This window comes from Stegostoma tigrinum, chromosome 15, assembly GCF_030684315.1.
Source record: "Stegostoma tigrinum isolate sSteTig4 chromosome 15, sSteTig4.hap1, whole genome shotgun sequence".
NCBI classification, from domain to species: Eukaryota; Metazoa; Chordata; class Chondrichthyes; order Orectolobiformes; family Stegostomatidae; genus Stegostoma; species Stegostoma tigrinum.
In genome coordinates this window covers 71,112,805-71,131,251 of record NC_081368.1, presented here as the reverse complement: position 1 = coordinate 71,131,251, position 18,447 = coordinate 71,112,805, and the positions used below count along the sequence as shown (strand labels likewise).

Below are 18,447 nucleotides of genomic sequence, written 5' to 3'. Positions count from 1 at the left end.
AGGTGAGTGCAGTTGGGGAGGTAGGGAGGAGATAGATCAGTCCGGGGAGATCGGACAGGTCAAGGGGGCGGGATGAGGGTAGTAGGTAGGAAATGGGGGTGTGGCTTGAGGTGGGAGGAGGGGACAGGTGAGAGGAAGAACGGGTTGGGGAGGCAGGGATGAGCTGGGCTGTTTTTGGGACGAGTTGGGGGAAGGGAGATTTACACAATGCCATACATTTACACTGATTACAGATCACAAGTAAAGTTCTCTTCAGTTGTACTTGGGTCTCAATCATATTATTCTCTCCGTTGAACTCTACAAATAGCAGATTGATATCATTTTCACCATTGTTAAAATTTTAACTTCACAACACACTGCATCCTCTGCAGCTTCACCCATAATGTCAATGTTAACACATGGAGAAAAAGAATCATTTGATATTGGAGGTGGAAGTGGACCTCATTATATTATATGACAGCAGTAAGTATCAGACAGAGGCATGGCATTCAACTCTCAGCCATGTTGACTTGATCTCAACAGCGAATGAAGTATAATCATGTACATCACGGTAACACAGATTCACCAGAACAATATCATGTCGCTGAGGGTTAAAGTAGCAGTATAAGCTTCAGAAACTAAATTTGCCATTGGGAGATGGTCAGAGCATTCTGTTTGGAGTGATACAATCATGTGAGAGGACAGGTATGGAGAAACTATGGCTTCTAGCGCACAGAGTGGTTAAGGTCTGAACTCAGGCACTTTTACATCAGATTGTGTCATGATGCAAAGGATGATGTTTTCATGTTGGGGGTGCCATGAGGTTGGAGTGTTAGAGGCAAGGCTAAAAAAATATGTCAAAAGATTTTTGACAATGTTCCACACAATTAGTAAGCAAAATTAAAGCCCATGGTATCAGAGATAATCCATTGATGTGGACAAAAATCTAGTTGTCAGACAGGGAGCAGAGATTTGGAATAAATGGATCCTTTACAGAGTGCAGGCAGTGATGAGTGAGGTGCCACGGGGTTCAGCGCTGGAACCGCAGCTGTTCACAATATACATCATTGATTTGGATGAAGGAATTGAAAGCACTATCTCCAAATTTGCAGATGACACTAAGATGGGTGGCAGTGTATGCTGTGAGGAGGATGCTGCGAGGTTTCAGTGTGACTTGGGCAGACTGGCTGAGTGAGCAAGTACTTGGAAAATGCACTGTAATGTGGATAAATGTGAGGTTATCTACTTTGGTGACAAAAAAAATGGCAGCTTATTATCTGAATGGTGGCAGTTTATGAAAAGATGAGGTGCAACAAGACATAGGTGTCATGGTGGAACAGTCGCTGAAGGTTGGCATGCAGGAGCAGCAGGCAGTGGTGAAAGCTGGCCTTCATAGGGAGAAGATTTGAGTTTGGGAGAGGAATGACTTGCTGCAGTTATACAGGGCCTTGGTGAGGCCACACCTTGAGTATTTTGCGCAGTTTTGTTCTCTTAGCCTGAACAAAGACATTCTTGCTATTGAGGGAGTCCAGCAAAGGTTCACTAGTCTGATTCTCAGGATGGTAGGACTGGCATATGGAGAAATACTGGATCGACCAGGCTTGTGGTCATTTGAATTTAGGAGAATGAGGGGGGAATCTCATAGAAGCATATAAAATCCTTGAGGGACTGGGCAGGCTAGATGCGGGGAGAATGATTGCAATGTTAAGGAATTCCAGAAGTAGGGGTGACAGTCTAAGCCTTTCAGGATGTAGATGAGGAAAAATTTCTTTACTCTGACAGTTGTGAGCCTGTGGAATTCTCTCCCAAAGAAAGCTGTTGGAGCCAGATCATTAGATATATTCATGAGGGATCAAGGGGTATGGAGACAAAGTGGGAATGGAATGCTGAAATTGCATGATCAGCCATGATTTTATTGAAAGGTTGTGCAGGGTCAAGGGTTGAAAGGCCTACTGCTACATCTATTTTCGATATATTCTATATATTTAGGGCAGCACGGTGGCTCAGCGGTTAGCACTGCTGCCTCACAGCACCAGAGGCCCTGGGTTTGATTCCAGCCTTGGAGAACTGTCCATGTGGAGTTTGCACATTCTCCCCATGTCTGTGTGGGTTTCCTCTGGGTGTTCTGGTTTCCTCTCACAGCCCAAAGCTGTGCAGGTTAGGTGGATTGGCCATGCTAAATTGCCCATAGTGTTCAGGGATGTGTACAATAGGAGGATTATATGGGTGGGATGTTCCAAGGATTGATGTGGTCTTGTTGGGCCAAAGGGCCTGTTTCCACACTATAGGGATTCTATTTTATTCTATTCCCATCAGATCTGGTAAGGAATGAATGCAGGATCTTGGGCAGGCCTTTGCAAATGTAAGTGAACCCAGGGTTAAAATATTGATTTGAAGCTACCTAATAGCAGACAGCAATGAGACCGGGTGGGGATTATGTTGCAACAGAGCTACGTAACTGAGGCCTGGGCCTCCAGGGAGCCCACTGCCTCTGGAGGAGGCTCAAAAAAATACGCAAGTAGGTAAGATATTAAAATTAGAACCAAGAGGAACAATGGAAAGTGCTGATTAAAACAAAGAGCCGTAGAAATCCAAAACGCTGAGGATAATCAAAGGTTATGAGGTGTATCAATTTGTGTTCAGTGAGGATATCTGTAGATGTGAAGCAAAGTTGGGAAAATGAAGATTCAATCTAACAGCTCTGAAATGAAAAACACAATCACAAAACTCCAAAACAGCTTAATTCACTGAATGATCTGCATAGCAAATGGCAACAGAGAGAATCTGGATTCAGTATTCCCAGACCCAACTGAACCTGTTTTGGTAACATATCTAAAGCTCAACCCAAGAATAATGTTATGTAATGGTGTTTACGAAATGTTGTTCTTATCAGCAAATCAAATTTCTCAAGAACACTTTCCATCTCTTCCCCTATTGCTACAAAACACTCCCATTTCCAAGAAATGGTGTGCCTTTGAATTCCTTTAAATTCTAGCTTCAGTTCTGAGTTTCGTTTTCTCACAGAATTCTTCCCACTGCTTAGTTATCACAAAATCATCTGGACTAATAAGTTTACAATTCCAATTCATTCAGAGCCATCGGAGAAACAGGGATCGCAGTGAAACTATTGTACAATGTAAGCAGCTCCATCTCTATCATTGCCTCACAGCTATAGATTGATGTCTGTTGAATGTCTGTGTCAATGTGCCATTTAATTTCTTTTATGCTTGTTATTGTTACGTTAACAAAATCCTTAATTAGAGAAGTGTGTAGTTTACAGGTTTTGAGCTGCCTAATACAGAGGGTGAAGGTGACAGGATGTCACAGGGTCAGACTGAGAAGTTGTTTATCTGATTGTGACAGGGGCTAAGAGATTATATCTGGAAATATGGCGTATGGAGTGAGAGATATGCTTTAAATAGAATTATTGGAAGAAGTAAAGTGTCAATTCTGTGTGGAGCTGGAGGAACACTGCAGTCCAGGCAGCATCAGAGGAACAGGAAAGGTGATGTTTCAGGTTTATACCCTTCTTCAGTACTTGGGAGAGCTTGGAAGTAAATGGGGACATGGAGCTGGGTGAAAGTAGATGGGATAGTGATAGGTGGATGCAATTAGGCTGTGGTGGAGATTGCTCAGTGAGAAGCATGGGGCAGGTAGGTGGAAAAGAAAATGGACAGGTTGTGTCAGGTCAAGGAAGTGAGGGTGAGGGGGAGGCTTGGACCTGGGATGAGGCCGGGGTGGGGAGATTTTGAAACTGGTAAATACTATATTGAGGCCATTGGGCTGTAAGGTCCCCAGGTGGAATATGAGGTGTTGTTCCTTCAGTTTGCATGTAGCATCATTGTGACACTGGAGGAGGCCCAGGATGGGCATGTCATCCAAGGAGAAGAGGGGGAGTTAAAATGGTTGGCAATCGGAGGGTGTTGTTGATTATAGTGTACAAAGCATAGATGATCCATGAATTGGTCATCAAGTCGCTGCTTTGTCTCAACGATATAGAAGAGATCACACCGGGAGTAACGGATAGAGTAGACCAAGGTTGGAAGATGTCCAGGTGAATCCCTATTGGATTTGGAAAAATTGTATGGGCCCTTGGACGAAGGTGTAGGGGCAGGTGTTGCACCTCCTGAGGTTGCAGGGAAAGGTGTTGGGTGTAGGGAGAAGGTTGGCAGGGAGTGTGGAGTGGATGAGGGTCTCATGGAGTGAGTGGTCCCTATAAAAGACAGATAGGAGTGGGGAGGGAAATATCTCTTTGGTGACGGGATCAGATTGCAGGTGGCAGAAGTGGTGGAGGGTGATGCGCTGGATGAGGAGATTGATGGGTGGTATGTGAGGACCCGGGGGACTCTGTCCTTACTTTTGTTGGGGGAGGCAGTTTGAGGGCACGATGTGCAGAAAATGCAAGAGATGCAGTTGAGGGCCTTATAAATCACCGGAGGAGGAATATTGTGAGCCCTCGAAGTAGGAGGACATCTGGGATGTCCAGGAGTGGAATATTCCATCTTGGGAACAGATGCGGTAGAGGCAGAGGAGTTGGTAGTAAGGGACAGCATTCTTGCAGAAGGGTGGATGAGAGGAGATGTAGTCAATGTAGCTATGGAAATCGGTGGGTTTTGAAATAGATGTCAGCGCTGAAGACAGAGAGGCCCAGGAAGGGGACGGAGGTGTCGGAGATGATCCAGGTGAATTTGAGGTTGGGGTGAAAGGTGTCAGTGAAGTTGATGAACAGTTCAAGCTCCTGATGAGAACGCTAGGCAGTGCTGATGCTGTCATCGATGTAATGGAGGAAGAAGTGAGAGATAGTGCCAGTGTAACAGTGGAAGAGGGACTGTTCCACGTATTTTATGAAGAGACATGCATAGCTCAGACTCATACGGGTGCCCATAGCCACACCTTTAGTTTGTAGGAAGTGGGAGGAATTAAAGGAAAAGTTATTGAGGGTAGGGACAAGTTTAGTTAAGTGGATGAGGGTGTCGGTGGTTGGGCCTGTGGGACAGGAAGAAGCGGAAGGCTTTTAGGACATCTGCTGAGGCATATAGATATACAGGGACTGGATGTCCATAGTGAAGATGAGGTGTTGGGGACGGTGAATTGAAAGTCTTGGATGGCGTGACTAGTGTTCTGAAAGTAGATGGGGAGTTCCTAGACCGGGGAGGGGGGATAATGACAGAGTCAAGGTACGCAGAGATGAGTTCAGTGGGGCAGGAGCAGGCAGAGAGAATGGGTTGGCTGACGTAGTGAGGTTTGTGGATTTGGGGAAGGAGATAGAAATGGGCGGTGCGGGGTTAGGGACCGAGGAGGTTAGAAGCTGTGGGGGGAGGTCTCCTGAGGTAATGATGGTCTGGGAGATGATGGTTTGGTGATCAAGGGGTGGGGTCATGATCAAGGATACAGGAGAGGGAGGTTTCGGAGAGTTGACCTGTGATGTAGAGGTCAGTGCACCATACCATCACCACACATCCCCCTTATCCGCAGGTTTCGTTGTGAGTTTGGAGTTCGAATGGAGAGAGCAGAGGGCTGCACTTTCCATTGGGGAGAGGTTGAACTGAGTGAGAGGGGTGGAGAGATTCAGATGATCGATGTCATGACAGCACCTGAAGATGAAGAGGTCGAAAGAGGGTAAGAGGCCTTGGAGTGGTATCCAAGAGGATAAGGTTTGTTCTGGGCAGGAGAAGGGGTCTGTAGACTGTGGATTAAAATCCCAGTCAAAGAAATAGGCACGGAGATGGAGGTGACAGAAAAAGAGTTTGACATCTGCAGTAAAGTGTGTTGTGTGGGGAAGGAGAGGTTTTGTAAAGGGCCAGGAGGAGGAATGTTTATGAATATTCTTTCTCTGAAAATTCATTAATAGTTAAAAAACTAATTTTGGGCGACCTTTAAATTGCTGTAAATTAAAGAAGTGTGTTAATTTTAAAGATGCTGCTATACTTGGATTTAACAGATAATGACCAGGAATAAGGGTAAGTCAGGGGCAATATAGAAAAGCAATATAAGTAATGCAAAGCAGAATAAAGTTTAAACAAGTTAATGCAGTCAATCAAGTTGGATGTGTGGTTTGTAATATGAGGGAGGTCATTGATCCCAACATATGCAAAAAGTGTTCTCAGCAGCAGAGACTTTAGCTCCAGGCTTTTGAGTTTGAGTGACACATGGAGACTCAATGAGGCCGAGAGGTGGCCACACTGCTGCTTAACCACCTAGAGGACAATTCCATCCAGCATACTAATGTCCTTTTGGGATGAAAATCTGCTTCTTCACCTGATCTGGCCTACGTGTGACTCCAGAATCAGTCCTCCATGTTGAACAACACTTGGAGGAAACACAAAGAGTGGCAAGGGCACAAAATGCACTCTAGGTCAGGGATTTCAATGTTCACCACCAAGACTTACTCAGCAGGAGCATTACTGATTGAGATGGCCAGGTCATAGAATCATTGAGTTAAACAGCCTCGAAACAGACCTCTGGTTCAACTCCCTCATGTCGACCTGCTATCCTAAACTGAACTGGTCCCTTTTGCCTGCATTTAGCTCATGTTGCCTCAAAACCTTTTCTACTCATGTACCTGTCTGCAGTGATCGTGATGAGGTCAGCCAAGTGGGCTTCATAGAATATGAGCTCCCTGGTTGAGGTTTTAAACCTGGTCCAATCAGGGAGCCCTGACTGACAGATATAACCAGGAGTGTCAGAGGTTCTGTTCACCCTGAGATCTGGCTTTGAGGGAGTTGGATCAGTGTCAAGCACTATGCACACAAAATTCATGCTATCTAATCTTTAAGCATCTTGCCTTGCAGATTTTACTAATGCCTGATTTGTTTTCTTTCGTAAAATTCAAAATTTGATCAAAAAACTTCAGTAACAACATCATGAGTATTTGATGTTTGCACTCAAATTATTGTATATTTAATGTCAACATTACATGTATGATATAGAACAGTATTAATATAATTTTAAGGAGTAATGCAATTGCCTCAATATTGTATTCTTCCAATTGTTCTTCAGATAAAGCAATATCTATAGTCATAGCTATACCAGTCAAAACATTATTTAATATTAAGATCAAAATATCTTTAACCATTAGCTGACTTGTCAAGTGATGTGAAATAAACTTTTACTCCATCCTCTGTAAATTTGGACAGCAAACATAGTTCACCAGTGAAACTAAATTCCTCATTGGAATCCAAATCATGTTCTGAGCTATTACATTTTCTCTCTTCCTTTAACATGAGTCTTTCTCAAGCCGAGTCACACTGTATGATTTCCTTACTTACTTGGAGCGAAAACTATTAAGTTTCATTTCCCCCAATTTTCTCCATTCTCTTTTTATTTTCCATTTTCTTTGTTCTTTCTCGCACCTCACTCTGCAGTGTAAACGCCAGTCCATTTTTTGTTTCTTTATCCTCTTTTTCTATTTTTTTTATTTTCATTCTTCCTGGAGAGAAGAAGGCTGACAGGAGATTTGGATGAGGTTTTCAAAATTGTGAGCTAACTGGAGAGAGGAGATAGGGTGAAACTGTTCCTGCTCATAAAAGAAACCAAGAACAAAAGAGCATAGATTTAAAGTGATATACAAAAGAAGCAAAAGTTTCTTTTAATAAAACGAAGGAAAGGCTTTTTCATACAGCAATGTATGTAGAATCAGGAATGCACTGCTTAGAAGTGTGATGGAGGTGGGTTCAATTGAGTCATTCATGATGGCAATGGGTACTTGGATAAAAATAATGTGGAAGTATACGGGGAAAAATGCAAGAGATTGCACTAGGTAATATTTCGTTAAATCAAGTTCTTTTTTAAATTTCTAAGTGAAAGTTCATTATAGCTGTGGCATCTCAACTCCAGGATTCCCGCTCAATTTAAGTGCTGGTTAAATTATTTTAGTATTTCATCTTCTGAAATCCTGATTTTATTTCTACCTCCAACTTTTCTGCTAAGTGTTGCAGTTTAGCTTTCATCAAAGTTTTCAGATAATTTACTGTAGAACCTTCTGGTCCCAAGAAAAGAAAGTCCTTAGGAACATTCCAATCTGAGCAATAAACTTTACCATAATTCTCTTTGTCAATATTGAGTACTACAATGTTCTAGACTTTCTTTTGTAAGGATGTACAGATCCCTCTTAATCTCTTAATGTAGTACTGTTCAATTGCCGCAGATGTGTCCAGAGATGTTCAAAGATGTGAAGGTTAGGTGAATCGGCCATGCTAAATTGCCCATAATGGTCAGGGATGTGCAGGGGGATATAGGGGTATGGATCTGGTTGGGATGCTCCAAGGGTTGGTGTAGACTTACTGGGCTGAATGGCCTGTTTCCAACTGTAGGGATTTTATGATTCTATGATTCTATGATCCGCAAGATAGCTATATCCACAGCTTTGATATGAACTCATCTGATCTTAGTATTGGGCAAGTCAGATCCTAGAATGAAGCCTGGCGTCTTAGAACCCCTGCAGTGTGGAAGCAGGCCATTTGGCCCATTGAATTTACACTGCCCCTCTAAAAAGCATCCCAAAGAGACCCACCTTATGCTTGAAATCATGCATGTTCCATGGCTAATCCAATTAGCCTGCACATCCCTGGACAATTTAGAATAGCCAATCCACCAAATCTGCGCGTCTTTGGACTGTTGGAGGAAGCCCACGCAGTCACAGAGAGAATGTGTAAACTCCACCCAGACAGTCATCCGAAGCTGGAATTGAACCAAGGTCCCTGGCGCTGTGAACCACTGTGCCACCCATTTATTATATCTCTGCTTAACTTTTGCAATTGGTTGTTGCAGTGATGACATATCACTGAAACATGTTCATATGAGGCCACCAACTTTCTTTAAGAACATAACATAGCTTTATTACAAAGAAAAAAAATGCTACATTAACACCAACCACAAAATAAAATTTTAACTGTTTACCAACCCTATTCTTTTTCAGTTACTCAGTTCTTGAGGAAATTTCACTCCTATCTCTGATCTTTAATTTTGTACTTAACTGATTACTTTCAGTTTTTTTTTGATTGCTGAATCAGTTTTGCAACTCTTTTCTGAGTACTGGCATGATGGTGATGTCTGAAATGTTCTCAGTCCCAACAATTTAAACATTGTTTTCCAAACTCTCCCAAATTGGAAACACCTCAGTTTAAAATTCTTTGGTTACGGTCACTGCTCCCTCTGAACTGAAAACTTTTTTCTACTGCTCAGAGTAAAGCCAGGACCTTCTAACTGACAGAGCCTGTCTTTCCATGTGAGTCAAAACAAAAAAACACAGAAAAGAAAGCCAAGAGAGCTTAAAACAAAGCATTTGAACAACACCTATGTCCACCAGATCAGCCATTGAAGTGACAAATCACCACTGCTTCACAGAAAACAGCACGTTACCTGGTATTAAAATTCAAAAAGAACTGCAAGAGACAATTTAACTTACTGTTCTTTGCTGAACTTTTAGTCTTGGGAATTATGTATTCCCTGTATACAGTTTATTTTATCACTGATACTAGATGTTAAATTGCCCTTTATTGATCATGAATGAGAGTGTCCGTAATTGGTATTATAAAACAACACTATTTTGGTTGTATTAAGGTACATTAGGAATCATTGCTCTGCCATTTGGTTAAGTCTATTATAATAAGTAGAGTTTATTTTCAATTCCTGAAATCTAGTGTGAGTTCTTCTGTTCCTGATTTGCAGCTACATGGCAAATTATAAAACATAGAACAATACAGCACAGGAACGGGCCCTTCAGCCCACAATTTTGTGCCAAACAGGACACCAAATTAAACTAATCCCTGCTGCCTGCCCTTGGTCTATATCCGTCCATTCCTTGCACATTCATATGCTTATCTAAAAGTCACTTAAATGCCCTTATCATAGCTGCCTCCACCCGGGCAGTGCACTCCAGACTCGCACCAATCTCTGTGTAAAAAACTTATCCCTCATATCTCATTTGAACTTTCCCCCTCTCACCTTTAATGCATGCCACCTGTATTAAACATTTCAATTCAAGGGAATATATTCTGACAGTCAACCCTATCTATGCAGCTCATAATTTTATAGACTTCTATCAAGTCTCCCCTCAGCCTGGCCACTCAAGAGAAAACAGTCTGAGCTTTCCTAACCTTTCTTTATAGCTCATATCCTCTCATCCAGGCAGCATCCTGGTAAACCTCTTCTGCACACTCTCCAAAGCCTCCACATCATTCCTGTAATGTGGCGACCAGAATTGATGCAATATGCTAAGCGGGGCCTAACCAAAATCTTATAAAGCTGCAACATGGCATCCTGATTCTTGTACTCAGTTTCCCAATCAATAAAGGCATGCATGGAATACTCCCTATTTACCACCTCCGTCCCTAATTATGCCATGCTTTTCCAAATCTGCATAAATCCTATCCCTAAGAATTCTCTCCAATAGTTTCCCAACCACTGATGAGACTCACCGGTCTATAGTTCTCTGGATGCAGAGATAGCAGGAACTGCAGATGCTGGAGAATCTGAGATAACAAGGTGTAGAGCTGGATGAACACAGCAGGTCAAGCAGTATCAGAGGAGCATGAAGACTGGCATTTTGGGCCTAGAGCCTTCTTCAGAAATGAAGTGGGGCCTAACCATGTCTTATAAAAAGTGCAACATGGCATCTTGATTTCTGAAGAAGGGCTTAGGCCTGAAACGTCAGCCTTCCTGCTCCTCTGATGCTGCTTGGCCTGCTGTGTTCATCCAGCTCTACACCTTGTTATCTTAGTTTTCTGGATTATCCATATTTCCCTTCCTGAACAGAGGAACTACATCAGCTACTCACCTGTCGTCCAGGACCTCTCCAGCCGCTAATGAGGGTAAAAAGATCTTAGTCAAGGCCCTCGCAATTTCTTTGTGCTCCTGAGATGCTGCTTGGCCTGCTGTGTTCATCCAGCCTCACATTTTATTATCTTGGAATCTCCAGCATCTGCAGTTCCCATTATCTCTGAACCCTCCAACCCCACCACACCCGGCACCTTCCCCTGCAACCGCAGGAAATGCTACACTTGTCCCCACACCTCCTCCCTCACCCCCATCCCAGGCCCCAAGATGACATTCCACATTAAGCAGAGGTTCACCTGCACATCTGCCAATGTGGTATACTGCATCCACTGTACCCGGTGCGGCTTCCTCTACATTGGGGAAACCAAGCGGAGGCTTGGGGACCGCTTTGCAGAACACCTCCGCTCAGTTCGCAACAAACAACTGCACCTCCCAGTCGCAAACCATTTCCACTCCCCCTCCCATTCTCTTGATGACATGTCCATCATGGGCCTCCTGCACTGCCACAATGATGCCACCCGAAGGTTGCAGGAACAGCAACTCATATTCCGCCTGGGAACCCTGCAGCCATATGGTATCAATGTGGACTTCACCAGCTTCAAAATCTCCCCTTCCCCCACTGCATCCCTAAACCAGCCTAGTTCATCCCCTCCCCCCACTGCACCACACAACCAGCCCAGCTCTTCCCCCCCACCCACTGCATCCCAAAACCAGTCCAACCTGTCTCTGCCTCCCTAACCGGTTCTTCCTCTCACCCATCCCTTCCTCCCACCCCAAGCCGCACCCCCAGCTACCTACTAACCTCATCCCACCTCCTTGGCCTGTCCGTCTTCCCTGGACTGACCTATCCCCTCCCTACCTCCCCACCTACACCCTCTCCACCTATCTTCTTTACTCTCCATCTTCGGTCCGCCTCCCCCTCTCTCCCTATTTATTCCAGTTCCCTCCCCCCATCCCCCTCTCTGATGAAGGGTCTAGGCCCGAAACGTCAGCTTTTGTGCTCCTGAGATGCTGCTTGGCCTGCTGTGTTCATCCAGCCTCACATTTTATTATCTTGGAATCTCCAGCATCTGCAGTTCCCATTATCTCTCTCCTCGCAATTTCCTGCCTGGACTCTCTCAATAACCTGGGATAAATAATATCGGGCCCTGGGGACAATGCCCTGAGGAGCAATTGATCATCTTTGTGGTCTCTTTGGGATAGATACATTTGTGATAGCTTGGGGAACACTGGAGCATTATAATTGACATAGGCACAGATTATTCACAATGTAAAATATTTATTTGTTTCCACGGAGATCAGATGGCTCAGTCTTCAGACTCTTCATTCTTCAGTCAGGAAGAGCTGAACAAACTGAAGTCTAATTGTGAAATGGATGGCTGGGAGGCAGTTATGCTACTGACACAGAAGAAATTTAATGAGCTGGACAATACAGATGTGAACACCGCAGTGACAGCAGAATCAGGCTCAGGGAAATCAACCTTCATCAATGCAATAAGGGGCCTTCGCAACGATGATGAAGGAGCAGCTAAAATTGGCAACACACTTATGACAGTGGAGCCAATTGGATACCCACTTCCTAATTTGCCTAATATTTGTTTATGGGATTTACCAGGAATTGGAACAAAACAAGTCCCAGCAAATAAATACCTGTCTAAAACAGAATTTAAACAATACGATTTCTTCATCATAATCTCGCAGTCTCGCTTCACAGAAAACGATGCAAAGCTGGCTAAAGAAATTAAATGGCTGGAAAAGAATTTCTACTTCATTCGATCTAAAATTGATGATGATTTAAATACTTTTGAAATGGAGGGTGAAAAGTTTAATGCAGCTGAAGAGCTGGACAAGATCAAGAATTACTATGTCAACAGTTTGAAAGAGGAGGGGATTCCATCACCAACTGTTTTTCTTATATCAAACATTAAAGTTAATGAGTTTGATTTTCCAGTATTAAACAGGAATCTCCCAGATATCTTGAACAATTTAAAAGATGGTTATGCTCTATTATCACTTCCAAACACAACATTAGAAATTGTAGAAAAGAAACAAAAACTGCTCAAGAAAAGAATCTGGATGATGTCAGCACTTTTTGGAGGGATGGGAGCTATCCATAATGTTAGTCCTGCTGATGTTTGCATTCAGCTGCTGCTGAAGGAAATAAAAAAATTCCATAAATTTCTGCGCCTGGATGATGCCTCCCTTCAAAGACTGGCCAAAATGGCAGGGAAATCTGTGGAGGATTTAAAAACTGTGGTGACAGCACCCCGAGTCAACGAAATAAATCAGCAAGCGAGTTTTGAGAAGATTTGTAGCTCAGGTTGAGGTTCTGGATGTGAGTTTGCTCGCTGAGCTGGAAGGTTAGTTTTCAGACGTTTCATCACCAGTGCTGGTGTTATGTCCCGCTTTCTATTTATTCCCACATCTGGGTCCAACCCACTTCCTGCACTTCCGTCCTCACCTCCTTTCTTCTGTCCCGCAACAGCAATAGGATCCCTCTTGCCCTTACCTACCATCCCACCAATATCCTTAACTGGAGGATCATTAGCTCTCATTTTCTCCACCTCCAGTGAGATGCCACCAACAGACACCCTGGCCCATTCTTCCTTCACTCCCAATACACACCCCCACAGCCTCATGGCACCTTTCCACGCAACCTGTCTATTTACTTCCTCCCTCCTCAGTTTCCAAGTGCCCAAACAAATCTTGCAAATGAAGCAGTGCTTTACCTGCACTTCACACAATCTAGACTACTATGTATTTGAACCAAGGCTGTAATGAGGTCAGAAGCTGAGTGGCTCTGGCAGAACCCAAACTGGGAGTCACTGAGCAGGTTATTGCTGAACAAATACTGCTTGATAGCACTTTTGATGACCTCTTCAAACTTTACTAATGATCAAGAGTAAACTGATGGAGCAGTAATTGGTCGGGTTGGATTCATCCTGCTTTATGTGCACAAGACATACCTGAGCAATTTTCTACATTGTCAGGCAGATAGAAATTATGTAGTTATTTTGGAATAACTTAGTGATGAGCATGGCAAATTCCGAAGCACAAGTCTTCAGTACAATTTCTAATGTCTTGTTCGTGGTATATCCTTTGCAGTATCTCATGACATCAGCCATTTCCAGAATGAATCAATTTGTATGGCCAATTGCATCTGTAATGCTGGAGCCACTTGGGGGAGACCAAGATGGATCATCCACTCGGCACTTCTGACTGAAAATTGTTACAAATACTTTAGCCTTATTGTTTGATCTGAAAACAAAGATGTGCAGGGCTCCCCCATCATTGAGGATGGGTTTATTTGTAGAGCCTCCTCCTCCAGTGAGTTGTTTAATTGTCCACCATTCAAAGCTGGATGTGACAAAACTATGGAACTTAGATCTGACCCATTGGTTGAGTGATTGTTTAGCTGTGTCTATTACTTGCTGCTTATGCTGTTTGGCATGCAAGTCATCCTGTTTAGTTAGCTTCACCATATTGCTCTCCTACCCTCCCTATTGAACCCGAGTCGATCCTCTGGCTGATGGGAATAGTAGAATGGACCATGAAATGAGAGATTTTGTTAGTGTAACATTTTGCAGCTGCTGATGGCCCTCATGCATCCTGGACTATTCAGAAATTTAACCTCCAATTATCTGGTTAGCTGATTCTGAAATACTGGAGCAGCTGGACACCATACTTACATCATTAGAGTTCAAAAAATGGGAGGTTACTTATGGAATTAAAGGAGATGTGTAGACATAAACAAGGAGGTACAAAGTTAGCCAAGTATGACTTGTATGTTGGGGATTTATGCACCAATAGAACGATATCTTTATTATTTACTTCTTGGGAAGCTAGTAAAAAGATATTCAAGCTTGAATCGTGCATATTATTGGCTAAGTATCAACTGTGTCACATTTTTGGAGGATTTTTCACTGTGAAGCTGAGTGGTTCTTTTCCTGCCTTATCTTATCAGGTTTGATTAATTAACTATGTAGCCCCCCTGTATGGTTTCCCTCTTATCCGATCCTATCCGAATCTTACTATGTTCCAATTCTGGAACAATTTGTCACTTCCATTTTTCATGGTGTTAACCAGCTGCCTCTATTGCTGATGCAAACATTAAAACATCTATTTGCTTCATTTTTGTTTACAGGAAGTCAAGTGGCTTTGGAGAAAAATAGGCAAGTAAGCTTTCATGAAGCAAAGGCCCACTTGCTTTAATTGCTTTAATATCTTTACAAATCTGGCTTTGAAAGGCTAAGGGGCTTCTATGCTAATAGTTGTCTCGCTATCCTTTTTGGACTTAGAATTCTGCTTTACAAGCACGAGTTAGTAAAGAGGACAACTGAAAAGCCTTGATTTTGTTTACATTATATTTCTGGCGCACACTAAATACCTAAGGCTCTGTGCAGAAGTATTACCAACTGCCAATACACTGGTATATGTAAAGAAATGAAAGGGTAAGTTAAATCTTTTATTTCCTCCTCATCCAGACAAAACTCATGTTCCTTTGTTCAAATCTTTATTCATGCTGCAAGGGAAATATACACATCAATGTGGCACATGGCTTAAATCTTTACGATAAGAATAAAGGTTTATACCATTTTTACAGATAACAAGCTTCTAATTGATTATTACTACAAATAATATTTTCCAATCAAAATGTTGCATATCTACTCCCCATATCTTTACTCATCTGTGCGTGATTGGTTAACATCCCAACTTCATGCATAAAACTATTGTCCAATCACCTTCAAATGAATACCCATGGTTATGTTATCCACATATGTCATTATGTGTCCACAGCTCTGAGCTGCAATATGTGCTTATGATTACAGAAAGCCTACGCTGTTTATTCCACCCCATCCATCAGTGTCCCCATTGACCCTTGGCAAGTGCCCAAGTAAAGAAGGGCCCAGGCCCGAAACCTTCCTGCTCCTCTGATGCTGCTTGGTCTGCTGTGTTCATCCAGCTCTACCAATCTGTTATCTCAGATTCTTCAGCATCTCCAGTTCCTACTAACTCGAGACAAAATATTCAGATGGCCAGTCATCCAGAATTAAGCAGAGTCCCAGGTTACTGAACAGACATTGTTCCTTGTATGCTCCACTTTGCTGTCAATTCAAGTCCGCCTTCTCTCATCCTGTCTTTTTCCTTCAATAAGCAAAGGATTATTTGGATGGCACAGTGGCTCAGTGGCTAGCACTGCTACCTCACAATGCCAGTGACGCTGGTTCAATTCCACCTTCAGGTGGCTGCCCATGTGGAGTTTGCACATTCTTCCCAGGTCTGTGTGGGTTTCCTCTGGGTGCTCTGGTTTCCTCCCTCAGTCCAACGATGTGCAGGTTAGGTGGATTGGCCATGCTAAATTGTCCAGAGTGTTCAAGGATGTGTAGATTAGGTGGGTTATAGGGGGATGTGTCTGGGTGGAATGCTCCGACATTCAGTCTGGGTTTGTTGGGCTGAAGGACCTGTTTCCACGCTGTAGGGATTCTATGATCTATATTTAAGAAAACCTATTGACCCACTCATGTCCTGAATTAACCTGTTTTCATACTTTTCGCCTGTTAATCTTTGCCTGCTTAAGATGCCATTGTCTTCACTAAATTGTATTACAGTAATCCCTTGATTACTAACAACTTTGTTAATTTGTCAACATGTTGAAAATATTGGCACTCCTGACACTTTACGGCTCTTACCCAGCACTCACTGAATCATTCCCGCTCAGTGAGGGAATGGCCATTATGTGAAAAACAGCGAGGAAGAAGTTAGGTGGAGGAAGTCAGTAAGAGAGGAAAAGAGTGAGAGAGGTGTGAGTGATAGAGGTACCAGTTAGGAATGAGTTACGGTGTGGTCAGGGAAGGGAGAATGAGGGAATGGTCAGTGAGGACAAGCAGCAATGAGGTGTCATTGAGGGAATTGTCAGTGAGAGACAGACCAGTGAGTGAGTTTGCAGTATGGGAGGCAGACAGGTTAGAGAGGGAGGGTTTAGAGTGCGATGATGTCTAGGATAAGCTGAATGGCTAAAATTGCTTATGATACTGGACAAGCTGCATGACCTTGAAAGAGATAACAAAGTGTGGAGCTGGATGAGCACAGCAGGTCGAGCAGCATCTTAGGAGCACAAAAGCTGATGATTCGGTCCTAGGCCCTTCATTGGACCTTGAAAGAGTCCTGTCAACAGTCCTTTACCAGCCGAAGGTGACACCTGCACTTGTTTTCCCATTCTGTGTTTTCTGTACCAGCCATCCGTTTTGTCTTTCTGTAGCTGTTTCCTTTGTGCTGACTATTTGACACACTGTATAAGAAAGCTTTGTTCCAAGCTGCTACTGCTGCTGTTGGACTTTGTTTCGGCTCTGAATTGTGAACAGTGCGAGGAACGAACCTAAGCTTCCAGACCAGCCATTGACTGAGGGGTCGCCGACAGGCAGAAGGACATGAGACTTGTACCTTTCTTCTAGAAAGGTGTGAGACTTGTTGCTTCTCTTTTGATCTTTTCTTTTCCATTTATGATTAACACTAAAATACTTTATTACTGCCATTGCAATCAATTAATATTACTTCATAAACATTCATATTTAAGCAAATTGCTGTTGTTGAGCCTTCTCAATTATATTTACTTGAATCTGAAAAGAACTGCTTGGATACATGCTCTGACCAAAGACAGATGGCTCATTGAGAAAGGGGTCAGTGAGGTAGGGTGATTCTTTATTATAACCATTACCGTTCTTTTTGGCTTTTGTAGCATGAAACCATTTGTTCTTTAATATATCCTGCCCTCCTACTTTCACAGATGCTCCCATTTTAAACAATACACTTGATGAGAGAGTGACAGTGAAGTTCCCTAGAATGTGCAATATTGGGCCATGCACACAACTGGTATATCCCATGTGTACAATATTGTAAATGATTAACCTTTTCAAAATGAATCATACCATCCTCCAATTATAATGGAGAGCAGCTAATATTCATTGAAGCATATGTTTAAGAACTGCTTTTCACCAGTTTAACAGAGGATGGGACCTTTCACCTTAATGGACCCCTATGTCAAAAGACTGCTTCCACCAGGCCCCCTGCCACATTACTTCTTGATGTTTCAAATCCAGTACCGCCACTCCCACCCCTCCACCGCCATCGCTCAATGGCAATTGTCAGTTTTGCCTTTAAGACACTCCCAAACACTTGCCTTCAACCTTGACCCAGTGTCTGAAGCAATTGAGAGCTCAGAACTGATACTTCTGTTTGGCTGACAGCTGGCCATCTTAGTCGAGAGGAGAGGAAGTCCAGGCTCACCTCTCCCAATTATGGTGAGGAAGCCTTCATTCCACTGGGTGGGCTATTCCCTAACATATTAGATGGGGTGAGGGCCAGGAAGGCAGCAACCCACATAGGACTATGTTAATAACACAATAGCTCAGAAGCTACAGGGAGGAACTGAGGTTATTCATGTTGCTCTCTTGCTAGTAGCTGGTACCTAGCACTGGTGTTGTTCTGTGAAGATATTGAAGGCATTACTTCTTCTTGGACAGTGAATCTTCCGTCTTCTGATTGAATGAGCACAAGCGTGATCTCTAGATGTATCTGAGAGGAAATAATTGCTCCTTCAGTGCTCCACGGCCACAAACAATAAATGACAGAATCTAAGGAAACAACAATTCTGAGGGAAGGTAGATTTTTGAATTGGAATCTTGGAATATAGAT

General features: G+C 43.1%; 1 protein-coding gene across 1 annotated transcript; it reads left to right on the top strand.

Annotated features, from left to right (window-relative positions):
- Positions 1-3,929: 3,929 nt before the first annotated feature.
- Positions 3,930-17,135, top strand: LOC132210554 (interferon-inducible GTPase 1-like). Its single transcript, XM_059651264.1, has 6 exons — positions 3,930-4,033; positions 5,455-5,598; positions 10,735-10,790; positions 12,053-13,047; positions 15,585-15,649; positions 17,015-17,135. Exons 1-6 carry the CDS (start codon positions 3,930-3,932, stop codon positions 17,133-17,135), a joined length of 1,485 nt encoding a protein of 494 aa, XP_059507247.1.
- Positions 17,136-18,447: the final 1,312 nt, after the last annotated feature.